Source organism: Acanthopagrus latus, chromosome 12 (assembly GCF_904848185.1).
Source record: "Acanthopagrus latus isolate v.2019 chromosome 12, fAcaLat1.1, whole genome shotgun sequence".
NCBI lineage: Eukaryota > Metazoa > Chordata > Actinopteri > Spariformes > Sparidae > Acanthopagrus > Acanthopagrus latus.
The window spans coordinates 13,337,922-13,351,350 of NC_051050.1; the positions used below are offsets into that span (position 1 = coordinate 13,337,922).

At 39.5% G+C, this 13,429-nt stretch overlaps 1 protein-coding gene across 1 annotated transcript; it reads left to right on the forward strand.

Moving 5' to 3' along the window:
- The first annotated feature begins 1,720 nt into the window (after positions 1-1,720).
- Positions 1,721-8,110, forward strand: drg1 (developmentally regulated GTP binding protein 1). The gene is made up of 9 exons (XM_037117760.1): positions 1,721-1,927; positions 3,863-3,986; positions 4,139-4,314; positions 4,400-4,469; positions 4,620-4,789; positions 6,019-6,149; positions 6,422-6,589; positions 6,723-6,845; positions 7,742-8,110. Exons 1-9 carry the CDS (start codon positions 1,889-1,891, stop codon positions 7,839-7,841), a joined length of 1,101 nt encoding a protein of 366 aa, XP_036973655.1. The 5' UTR covers positions 1,721-1,888; the 3' UTR covers positions 7,842-8,110.
- The last annotated feature ends 5,319 nt before the right edge of the window (positions 8,111-13,429 follow it).

Genomic DNA, 13,429 nt, shown 5'->3' on the forward strand with positions numbered 1-13,429 from the left:
CCTTCCTGTGCTATTTATGCTTGCTGTCACGCCGGCTGGGCAACAACAGATGCTGAACAACAACTCGCTGAAACCATATCTACCTTTTAAAAAGAAAATGCCTATTTTTATATACTTTCATGAGGACAAGCACATCTCCGACAACTAGATAAACAACAAAGGGGATGGGTGAAGTGACAGATCCAGCATATCTAGCATATGGTTTTGTTATTCTTGGACTGGAGTTAAGGTACATACATAAAATCGTCTTTTAGGTTCTTTTCTGAACTGAATATAGACAATTATAGACAATATAAAAATTGCGTAATTCTTCTGATTGTATTTATTTTTTACCGCATTTGATTTAGATGACACCGCTGGCTTAGCCAGAGGAGCAATATTCATGAGCAGAACTGGTAAATCAACCTACAGTAATTGACATTTATTAGGTTTTCAGTTGATGTTTTCATGTCAAAAGTCAAATGAATATATTTAAATTTGATTGAAATAATCCTCCCTGGCCTCTCATGCAGTCTGTCTCCACATCAACTGTGTGAAATGCCAGGATGTGGCCTATATACCCTCTAGACATTAATATTCACAGTATGAAAATAGTTGTTAATGCAAGGTTTCAAGGTTTATAGAGAATAGCATGGGGTCAGAGGAGAATCAGCACCACTGATCTTGACCAGCCCACCCACTAACCAATAAGTTCAATCAGATGGTCAACACAATGACAGATGTTCAGTCCACAAACTTCAGCAACATAGAAACCAATGAGAGATTATACTGTATGCGACTCAAACAATAAACAAACTATAAAAACAAAATAATACTATTTGACCTGAGTCCTTTTTTACTGTGTGAGAATATGTCTCAGATGATACATGCGTTCCCCACAGGTAAGTACAGTGTTGGTCCAAACAGTTTGATTTGGTGTGGTGATCTGTTGTGATTTTTTTCACTGATCAAGACAAATAAAGGAAGGATGTATGTAAAAGTGTGTATGCAGGGTGGATTGTGCCCTTAAATCATTGCATTAATGTGTAAACAGCAGATTTTTACTATTGCAGCTTTTTTATGTAGGCCTACATATTAGCACAATGTTTAGTTCTGTGATACCCAAAGTAGGGGTCAGGCCAATCAAGGGTCGACAAGATTAATCTTGGGGAGTGGGGAAGCTGTGGTGACAAATGGGATATGAAAGCAAAAAAATATTTCTTGGGCCCTCAAACTGTTAAATAAATGAAATCATCAAAAACAACTGCTGACAACTCAAAAACATATGTAAGAGACATGGGCCAAAAAAGTTTGGACTCACCGGTTTAATCTGGAACAATACACTTGTCATTAAAAAGTAATGGATTTTAGCTTTAGTATAAATTAGTGGAGATAAAAGTCGCTAAAATATTTGTCCTAAATTTAAGGACCCTAACCCTCTGAAATGCACATAGAAGTATTAATGAAAAATGGGAATTATTCAAGTATAGTGAGTAAAGTAGATCAAAAATGTAATCATGTGCAGTGTGTATATAGGTGGTTTATATACATTTATGCATTTGGCAGATGAGCAATATAATTTAACCTTAATCTCTGTTAAAACTAGATGTCACCTCGTCCTAGAGAAAACATGCGCTACCAACTCTGATTGTGTTTGTTCAGGCAGATAATAATGTACTGTGGTCATTTCTCCCTCTTTGTAACATTTGTCCCGTTAGTCAACGCACTGGGCACAATGCACCTCCTACCACTGTGTCATCGCGAGATTCCCCGCGAAGACGCGCTCAGCAGCATTTGCTTGGTGTGGGCTAGTGTGCATGCTAAATAACATCTAACTTTGCTAACTTTCATGTGGAATCTCTACTACTTCTTTCGTTAACGTCGGTTGGACACAGGAATACCCGTCACCATGAGTATACTCGCCAAAATAGCAGAAATTGAAAGTGAGGTAAGGTGTGAGCAGACAGCTGGCTAACTCAAGGAATCAGTCACGTTTTAGCTAACCGCTAGCCGTCAACGTTGGCAAATGTTAGCCTAGCTCAAACAGCTGGGCCTCGTTGTACACTCTAATGTTTCTTGACATAGTGCAGTATGTATCGAAATAATTAAATGGAAAGCTCCCATAGATGCGCACTTGGCGTGTTAATGTATTATGTATGAAAAGTTAAAAGTTAGAGGTTGTTGCTATCCCCTAGCTAGGTCGGTAGCATAGATTCGGCTAGTGCTGACTCCAGATTCAGTTTGATTGGCTGCCAATCAAATCATCAACCGTGTACAGGTTTGATGTCGAATCTCGCACTCAGTCATCCGTTTCCAGTAGCCCATAAAACATCTAGATTTAAGCCTAAAGTAACGTATTGTGAAAGTCAGAGTGTTACTTCCAAAGACACTGGGCCACAAGTTTGTGTGTGATAGACTGACAAGGAATCAAAAATGTGTTGCAGCTCTCTCCTGTGTTGGTTATTTAGGTATTTGAAATAATTTGAACTTTTGTTAAGTGGCCTGCTGTCATAGTTTAGATTTTTCCACAGTACCACAAAGATAATCCAAGAAGAAACACGCACTTACTGTGACCCTCTGTGTTAACTCCCCACCAGTTAACTCTGGATTGTAAAGATAATACCACAACCTTCAAAACCGTTTTTTTTTTTCTGTGCACTGTTCTGCTGTGTTTTGTAGCATTTACTTCATCTAGTTACTGTCAACTATTATATACTGCAGTATTAGTCAGTATTATCTAAATTATTAGTCAGTATTATCTAAATTACAATGTACTGCAGTGTAGTACACTGCACATACCTGTCAAATCAGTGACATTCAAACCTTTTATTTACATTCAAAGAATCATTGAGGTCGCTGTCATTTACAATGATGCAGAGTTACATATCTATTTCTAGTAGCAATTCTGTGTATAAATGTGAATATATTGTCAGAACATAATTTAATGCAAAGTTATGTTGTATTTCATCACTTGTGTGTTTTATTTTTACTAATTTCTTATTGTCTTCAATGTATATTTGGTTCAAATCTCTCTAGTGTGATATTTCCATTTTAGAAGGCGCTACTGTACTGCAGTAATTCCCCGTCATGGATCGATAAAGCATTTCTGATTCTGATTATCCATAGTTGTCATTGCATCATAACCTGCCCTCTAGTTTCCTAGAATGATAGCAGGGCTACAACAAACAATCACTTTCATTGTCAATCAATATTGGCATCCTAATAATAATGATGGCATCCTGTTTGGTCCACAACCACAGTACATTTACTTTATGCTTATAGAGGAGAAAAGAAACCAGAAAAAAGTCATCTTTAAAAAGCTGGAATCAGAGAATTTTGCACTTTCAATCATCAAAATATTAAGGATTTATCTAATAGTTGACAACTAATTGTTGCAGCTCTGAATATGTTCACTGTCTCAAAACAAGAGAAGTTATTTGCCCATGTTAACACTGAAACTGTTGATATTGGCCATAAAAGAGCTCTTCCTGATGCAGTTCAAGTGTGCATGATGTCTTCTCTGTATGCAAAAATGTATTCCAAAGTTTATCATTAGCTTATGTGAAGCTGACTTAATCAGTTCAAGTTGGAAACTTTTGTTTGTAGTATGGTGCATTTTTATTGCAATCAATTCACATAAGAACATTTTACTGAAGAAACAAGAATCTGTAAAGGATGCACTGTGCTTCCACACTTTATAGCCTCAAGCTTATCCCAGCATGCCATGGATAAAAGGTGGGGAAGCACCCCAGGCAAGTTGTCAGTATGTTGCAACATGGGCTCCACAAGATGTGGTATTTCTTCAGCTGTGTAGTCTTTAGTTGTACTATTTAAAACAAGATTTAGTATAAGCCCTCACACTGGTGTTGTTACTGTTTTGTAGATGGCCAGGACGCAGAGGAACAAGGCCACAGCTCACCACTTGGGTCTGCTCAAAGCACGTCTTGCCAAACTGAGGAGGGAGCTCATCACACCAAAAGGAGGCAGCGGTGGTGCAGCAGGAGAAGGTAAGATCATTATTTTTAGGTACTTTGAACGCTTTCTGCTGTGATAAAATTTTCATTACAAAGGGTATATAGTCTTAAACATTTTGTTTTATTTAAAGCATCATCATGGATATTTGGTTGATCTAAGTTTCCAAATCTTGTTTGTCTTTTAGGTTTCGATGTTGCGAAAACCGGTGACGCTCGTATTGGTTTTGTTGGTTTCCCTTCAGTGGGAAAGTCTACACTGCTTAGTAACCTTGCAGGTGTGTACTCAGAGGTTGCCGCCTATGAGTTCACCACTCTTACGACTGTTCCTGGAGTCATTCGCTACAAAGGTGCCAAAATTCAGGTACAAGATTTTCTTATTTGTTCATTTTTTTCAAAAGCATTCTCAGTGGGTTACTTATTTTTAATTCTTGCTTCTTCCTTCTCAGCTCCTGGATCTCCCAGGAATCATTGAGGGGGCCAAGGATGGCAAGGGCCGAGGCAGACAGGTCATCGCAGGTAAAATATGGAATCAGTTAGACTGAAACAGGTTTTCATTGAGAAAGTAGAATTTTAAACCAAAGAATCAGACTTGTTGAATTGAGTTTTTCCTTTTTGATGCTCCCTGCTCTAACCAGTGTCTGTGTCACCCTCCTCCCTTTGTTTCAGTGGCTCGAACTTGCAATCTAATCCTGATAGTGCTCGATGTGTTGAAGCCTCTTGGCCACAAGAAGCTGATAGAACACGAGCTGGAGGGCTTTGGCATCCGACTTAACAAGCAACCACCCAACATTGGCTTCAAGAAGAAGGACAAAGGAGGCATCAACTTCACAGCTACAGTACGTCTCACACTGAATGACAGCTTTTAAAAATCACAAATGCAAACTTCTGAGTCACTGAAAGAAATAAAGTAATTCTGATCAGAGTTTTTAGTTGGTTTTAGTGGCGCTCTGTCTGTGTTGTAATACTGGTTATCTACTTGTCATTCATCATACAGGAACCACCACACTATCACAGGAAGTCCCTTAATACTGCTGTTATTCTGACGTGTAGGATTTGAGTTGTCAGGGATGTCTGGAGTTGATTGTCAGTTAATTTTAATGGTGGGGATTTTCCTGACATCTCATTAGTATAAACAAACATGTAAAGGCCTTTACATAACCTGTGTGTTTGTGTATGTGTGTATAAAGAAGTTATTTAAATGTTTTAAACTGATCTACATAATCAAATGCAGAAAATGCATTTTATGTAATTACTGACCGCTTTAGTCCACCGTGGCATTGATTCAGCAACTCCATGAAACTCTACTTTAGGGTTGGAACACCATTCTTATATATTAGATATTCCTGCATTTGGTATTTTGATGAGGATGGTGGTGGAGGAGCAGAGCACTGTGTAGCATGTAAACGACATTGTCAGCCCTTTTTACTGATGCCTTTCCCATAGATCTAGATTAGAGATGTATCCATGGACCAAAACAGGCCAGTTTTTCAGCATGACTGGAAGTCAAGGGTTATAAATGCAACACTGAGGCTATGGTTGTCTAAACCAGGGCAGGGCAGTATTATTTAATGACAGAGTTAGATAGGCTCTTCCCATTTTTGTAAATGTTTGTGTAAATGCTTATAAGGGGGAACTTAAATTCACTTCAGTCCATTTCACCAAAAGGTCGATCAGTGAAATAGCTTACATTGTGTTAGATAAAGTGTGCACTTTATGATTAGATGTGTTCATGGGAGAAAAGGTCCTGTAACCTTGTGCAGTTTTGGAAAATTGTTTTCCTTTAATGTGTCGCCTATGTGTATGTGACATCATTTTGGTGTCAATGAAACACTTTTTCAATACTGCCCTCTGGTGGATATGCATAAAACTACACTTACTGAAGTTGCCCCTTCATATTTATTCTCCTCTGCTCCTTCTGGATGGTCATTATGCTGTATTTGAATCATAATCTAAGCTAAAGTCCTGAAGTCATTCATTTTTGCCTATGATATATGTAAAGTGCCTCTGTTTTCACTGTGTCACATTCTTGTATTAATTGACATCAAGCCTGTCTCTTTCTATTCAGTGTGCACAATCTGAGCTGGATGCTGACACTGTGAAGAGTATCCTGGCAGAGTACAAGATCCACAATGCCGACATCACTCTGCGCAGCGACTCCACAGCTGATGACCTCATTGATGTGGTGGAGGGAAATCGGTAAGCTGCTGAAGTGCCAGAATGGGCCTTCCTTAGTCATTCCCAGTGGGTGTGGCCTGTTGAAATCTTCAATCCCATTTCAGTTCCCACTATACCGATGCAGATATGTTTGAAAATGCCATTGACATGTCACAGCGGGTTTCCAGCCTTGCATTTTCAGACCTCTTACCTTTTTTTCATATATGTGTATATGATATGTTGCCCACACCTAGGTTGTTGATTATGCATCATTTTTATGAACAACAGCCACTCACAGTGTCTTGTCACCACAGAGTCTACATCCCCTGCATTTATGTGCTCAACAAAATCGACCAGATCTCCATTGAGGAACTCGACATCATCTACAAGGTTCCCCACTGTGTCCCCATCTCAGCTCACCACCGCTGGAACTTCGATGACCTGCTGGAAAAGATGTGGGACTATCTACAGCTTGTGCGCATGTAAGAGTTGTTTATACAGTCACCACAGGGGGGCAAAAAACAGTTGGTTATTTAAATGGTGCAGAAAAAGGAGTGAAATTCATATGTTGTTTCAGACTGCAGAATTTGACTGATTTCATGTGCTCATTTTCAGCTACACTAAACCTAAAGGCCAGCTTCCTGACTACACATCTCCTGTAGTCCTCCCTGACGGACGGACTTCAGTCGAGGATTTCTGCTTAAAGATTCACAAAAATCTCATCAAAGAATTGAAGTAGTAAGTACTGCAGAATTGATAAAAATCAGACTTTTTTCAAGGGAATTCTGTCTCTTCACATACAGATCTGACTGTGTGTTTTTCTTTCTCCTTTCCCCTTTTCTTTGTCCTAATCCTAAATCCTTACACGTACTGTCCAGGAAATCAATCTTAACCCTTAAATGGCAGGAATCATTAATGTCTCTGATCAGGCTTGTTATAGAAACATGTTTAAATTTATGAAAACTGTAGTCTCATTTGTGGCTCATATAGATTGAATATTGGAAATAGATTTGTCCTCAAATGTTCTTCAGCCCGTGATGCAATTATTTTTCCCTCACAAGGCATATGCAGATCATTTACATCTAACAATATTGTCTGCTTTATTGGTCACTGCAGCTAATTAATTACCAGTTATTACCGGTTTCTCACAAAAAGACATCTGTCGAATTACCAAACACTCGAATGACAAGTGGTCATCAAATGGTAAAGCAACACGTCGCTTTGGTCACTGCCATTTTCTCCTTAATGGCGAGGTACGCCAGATAAGCATTTTTGCGTGAGAGTCTGGAGTAGAATCTGAGATGTGTTGCACCACCATCTCTAAATGGGCGAGCCAAGATCATCAATCAGTCGATATGTTAATGCTGCTGAGCATTACCCATCCTCCAGGGAATGAGCGGGTCAAACGATGACACACGTGATTAGAAAGCTTTTGTGACTAAAGGGTGTCATTGGATCCTGCAGGTTATTTTACAGTGCAGAAAGAAGAGGAGTGTTCTCAAATGTTGAGCTCCTTCATCCTTTTTGTGTTTTCTGTTGGATGATGTAAAATGAAACATGCGTCCTCTTTACGTCCTTAAAGGTATCATTTGTGTACAGTAATTTTAATTATTTTCTAACTCTTTCTATTTCAGCGCACTCGTGTGGGGAGCGTCTGTGAAACACAATCCTCAGAAGGTGGGCAAGGACCACGTGATGGATGATGAAGATGTTATCCAGCTAGTGAAAAAGTAAAAGGAGCCTTCACTGCATGGCCTCTGTATCACAAAGTGTTCTGTACAGTTGCTCAGTAAATCACCAAACATATCCATAAGAGCATCTGTGTCATGTGGTTCCCAGTTTTCTGCTCTACTCAAAAAAAAAAAAAAATGACATGAATGTTAGTGTCACGTTAAGAAGCACCTACAGTACTTAACACCATGAATAGTTCATATTGAATATTGGTTAAGGCTTGCAAATAAAATCTTAAAAATCTGTACAATAAAAACCATTAAGGAATCTTACGTTTGTCTTTTTATGCACACTTGCATGTGAATGTTAGCATGGATGAATCAATGGTAGCAAGATGATGTGACGTGGTGGTCTAACACTAAAGCATCACAGAAGTGTTGCATCACCGAGACCTTTGCTCGTTCAGTTACATGGTCCCCTTCAGAAACACAGCCGCACATAGCAACAGCATAACTGCGAGCACTCCAGTCTGGCTCAGAGGAAAAGCAAAGTCTCATTTGAAAGCCTTGTCCAGCTAAGTGATTTATGTGACATTGATGATGAAGGCAGTTATTCAGGCTGGTGGCCCACCCCCTCTCTCTCTGCTAGGGACAGCCACTCAGGTTAATCAGTTCATTCACTCAGATGCAGTCTGGGGACATCATACGCCAGCTGTTCACAACTAACAAGACTCCACAGAGCAAAATAAAGAGCATTTCATCAGAGCTGGGGGCACTTCTGTTAGCTTGCATTATCTAATGTCGTTCTGTTGCAACCTGCATTTAGTGTGGTGGCCATTTTGTGTCTGAGCACCTGCTACTGGTCAGTGATTGCCCTGGATGGCGCCAGTGCGTGTACGAGTATACAGATTATGATATGATAGAATCGGACTGGACGTTTGAAGAATAAAGACTCCAGACTTCATCAAATCAAACAATAACTCTACGTACAATGTTCCGGTAGCTATATGAGCTTGTTTCATTGCATATTGAGTATGCTGCAAATATGCAGTGTTTTGGTTCTGACTCTTACATTTGAAGAATACAGAAAATATGTGAAACAGTAGAATGTAGGCATGTAGTGTATACATACAATATAACCATCCTGCCTATCAGCATTTAACAGAGAATATGAAATTATACGACATGCAGTGACAAATTAAAACAATCGCAATATTTGTTCCCCACTGAACTAAATCCTCTCTGCGTATTAAGAGAAAAACTGCTCTGCAAGACCACAGAAACAAACTGTTTCTGCTCATATATAAGAAGCCATCTAATTGTCAGAAGTACCATCAATGTAACCTATTAATCACTGGTTACACCGTTTTCTGAAAAATGTTGGATATTGGAGTTTAATCTTGGATATTGAACAAGGATTCAGACATGCAACAGGATTGAAGTTGATATATCTGTAAAATACAGATGTGGAAGAGACGCAACACATACGACAATGCTGTAATAGTCGATGAGGGTGCTATCGAGTGCATCTGATATTACAGACTTCGGTTCTTTCTGAGAGAAAAGCCACTTTTTAGGAAAAAGCTGCAGTGGTTGAGGGTAGTGCCTTGCCTGGCTGTCCCACAGCAGCAGGATCAACCCTCCTCAGACACCACCCCCGTCCCCACCCCCTTTTACCCTGTAAATTATAGCAGCACTTTAGCTAATGAAAGAGTTGAAGACCGGGCACTAATAAAAGCCATTAAGTGAATAAAGCACTTCCCCCTCTAACAAAATTAAAGAATCTACCCATTTGGAGAGGGAGGACTCTGTATTAATATTTATGAAATGCGGAACCAGCGGCCCCCCCAGACTCCCCAACCCACGTCCAATCCCAGCCTGACCAAGTCCTCCTTGCCAGTGCACCTATCCCAAGAGAACATCACCAACCCCTCCTAGCTTGAAGGAGGGGCAGGAGATAGGGACTTGAAGGGTGCTGAGGACGCAGTCAGGACAGTCTGCCTCCAGTCGAGCAAGCTAGAAGACCCCAAGACACAGCTCAGAGAGCACCCACTCGCCTCTGTCTACTGCCGAGACCGAACATCGACTGTGGGGCCAGAGGACGGAAAGGTGGGTTGCTTGGAAAGACTTTCCAGAGACGGCAGCAGGAGGTTGTCAGTAAAATACAGAGTAAGTTCTGATTAGGTCTTACATTTGAAGAGCTCTTCTTGTACTTTGTTGGGTTGGTCACTGTGACCCTGAGTCTGAAGACTATTTTAAGTACTTTTTTTGCTTTAAATCAGAAACTTTTAAAGATAAATGACTAAAATTTTTTGGTAAAATTTTTTAAAAAACTGAGACGCATGAGTTCGACCACAACTCCTGATCCTTTTTGGAGGAAGAAGGTAAGGATGCATAATCATGTACCACAATCATCCATGCATAAAAAGAAAAACCATCACACCATCCCATCAGCCACACTGCATCCCTTTGAAACATCCTCATTGTTCTGAAACACAGAGGTCTGTTTCACCGCCACCGCCCACCATTTTCACCCAAAGTACTCCCATTTTCGTGCCATTTGGTCGCAACAAATGCAGGGTTTCTCTTTGGTGCATTAATATGTATTGTGGTGTAATCTCATCACACAAAGTGGTTCAGTTGCCAGAGCTCTAACTTGATTATCGCACCAATGCCTTCTCATTTTGAGCAAAGATGTCCCAGGGGAGCTGAAAGACACACAAGGTAACAAGATTGTCAAAGCTTTTTGGAGAGACGGCTCTGTTAGCTTGATGGTATCATGACTTTTGACATTGCGCTCAGTGACCGTTAACATAGTTAGGACTAAAACGTTAGGAAGGGTAAGCGGGATGGTAAATGTCCTCAGCAGTAAGTATCTATATTCTTGAGTCCATTGGTATCCTAGGCCTCCAAGACTTTTTCTTTTTTTTTGGTCAATCACTTGTAAGATTTCAGAAAGGGGACTGTATAAGATGCTGGGAAACCTAACAAGATCGCTGATGAATCCCCCAAACTCTGTTTAGATTGATCAGTTGAAGAACACCCAATAGAGTGATGGAGAACTGATTTGATTAAGCCGCCGTTCCTCAGGCCTGCTGTAAATCTTTTCAAGAAAATGTTTCATATTTCAATGTTTGTGTGAAATAGCGATGGAATTTGTATAATTTTCTTTTCACATGTCTGGCAGAGTCGGGTGTTAAGGACGGAAGGGTGGGGTTTGACGCAGTTCGTGCGCAGCCCTTTTTTCCGCAGTGGGTGTGACCTATGACTAATCTTTTTTTTTAATCTTGCAGATGTTCTTAACTGCAACTATTCTTTTCTTATCGTGATGTAAAGCAATATTGCAACGTGTTGGGGTTTTTTTTCTCATTCCTGGATCCCCTCCCTCACACCTTTGGACTTTTTCAATTCTTGGACCACAGATAGGAATCAAACCTTGGGATTGTCCTTCAATTTGTAGAAAATACTTTGACGATAATGTATATCTTGTAGGACTGTTGATACTAAAGCAAAGCAAAAAGTATATTTCTGTTTTACTGGTTTTCTCTCTTTACGTACATTTACTTTAAGAAGCGATAAATTCTATCGGGCACCTAATGTCAATGTGGATCTCCTGTCATCTGGATTTGGGTGTCTTGTCTTTGCCCAGGACCCCATTGTGCTTGATCTAACCATGCAGTGCGTCTTCTGTCCATGGTTGTGCCAAGCACCTTGGAGGCTTGTGAGCACATTCTTCCTTCAATCGTGGAATCCCACAAAATTCAAAAACTCTGATTTCCATTTTGGACTCAGTGATGTACTTGTGCATCTATGAAATGTAGAAATATAAATGAAACTCAAATAGGGCAATAAAACTTAAATCTTTGGAGGAAACTGAGAGTCTTCGGTATATACAAAAGAACCAATAAGGTTTGTTGTTTGTTTTTGTATTTGTGTCGTTCTATGTCATGATGTACTCAAAGACTTTGACCAATAAATACCATCTAAACAACTGTGTGTTTTATTTGCGACATTTTTGTTCATGTTGAAAGAAGAGTGGGGCTCAAAGGGTTTTATTGCATAAAACAGTCATTTTCTACAACCTGATTGGTGTCACTTTGGCAGATTTGTGGAAACGATCAATAACTATAAGTGCCCCGGGGCTTTTAACTATGGCTAATAATTTCAGCAAGTGGAGGTCATACCTTAAAGACTGCAGATGCTTCACTGATACATAAATCAAACCCCGAGACACTCAAGTCCATGTGTTCATGAGTTTATGCTCCTACTGATGATAAAATTATGAGTTTAGTTTCTGTACAGTTTGCACTTACTTACATTCAAGTCAATGTTATCCCATAAGTCAAATCACACCTAATGCATTCAACCAATAAATTTGAAATGATCAAACCAGACTCCTTCTTTCTTTATGACTCTTATTTCAATTGATTCATTTTTTTCAAACACACCTCGTGCTGCAGGCATTCAACGATAATGTGCTCTATAAAACACTGACGTAAGACTTTTGGGTTTAAATCACTGTCAGAATGACCATTACAGCAATGAAGTACACCAAGAACCTTGTCTTGTGGTGAGTAAATGCACTCCATCCTGGAGAAACATTTATGAATGCATTTGGCATACACAACAAAATGCATCCTCCTTTGATTGGGAATTTCAAAATTAGCAGCATACACTTTGTGCCAGTTAAAATGATGAACATTGTCACTGTTGGATTGTGGGTTGTACCTTTATTTTGTGGGGATTGAACCTTGGATGAGGTGATGAAATTGGTCGCAGCTGCCATCTTGAATGCAGTTATCGTATTTATTATTTAAAATCCACTTCATCAAATGCATTTAATTAAAATATATTATGGTCTCACTTCACATGAGACATTTTGACTTGTCTTTACAGGAGAAGCCCATAACATTTAAATAGAATTCAGCCATTCCATTCCAACAACGATTTAAGTGACAACACATATCGCATCCTACTTCTACTATATATCGATACAAGACTGGTTTTGAGCATGAAAGGTGTGCAGCTGATTTTCGAAGGTACAATCGATGGATACTCTTCTCCCACAATGCAATGTACAGCTTAAGTGGAGCTGCAAACAAGCTGGGGACGCGGTGGTGGATAGCTGTGAAACCACTCCCACAAAAAAAATCATATATATATATATATATATATATATATATATATATATCAAAAGTTTTGAATTTGGTGTCTTCAACCTCCTTTGTGTAAAAAATCCCATGGTCTGTTTTTGGATTTACTGTACTCTTCTGTGCCATTGTCTAGATATAAAAAGAGAGAAGTGCTTTGCTGTCAAAATCATTTGATGTGGAACAGTAATGATGATCGTTAGGATCTGAACTGATGTTCATCCTGTCAACATTACAATTACTCTACAATTTATTTTTAACTACTTTTTGAAATCTTAGCATTTAAAATTTATGATGATTTTGACTGTTTGTGTTTTGCCATTCATATGCCTTTTGGGTGTGGCTTCCATGACAGTGTAGTTGGTCTTATTCCAAGCTGATCAACTGAGCAGACTGTGTTAACAGTAAACTGTGGAGCCTCTCTGAGCAGTCTGCCATTGACCTTACACCCAGACAGGAAGGGCAGGGTTTACAGATGATCCCATTAGACTGGACTACACTG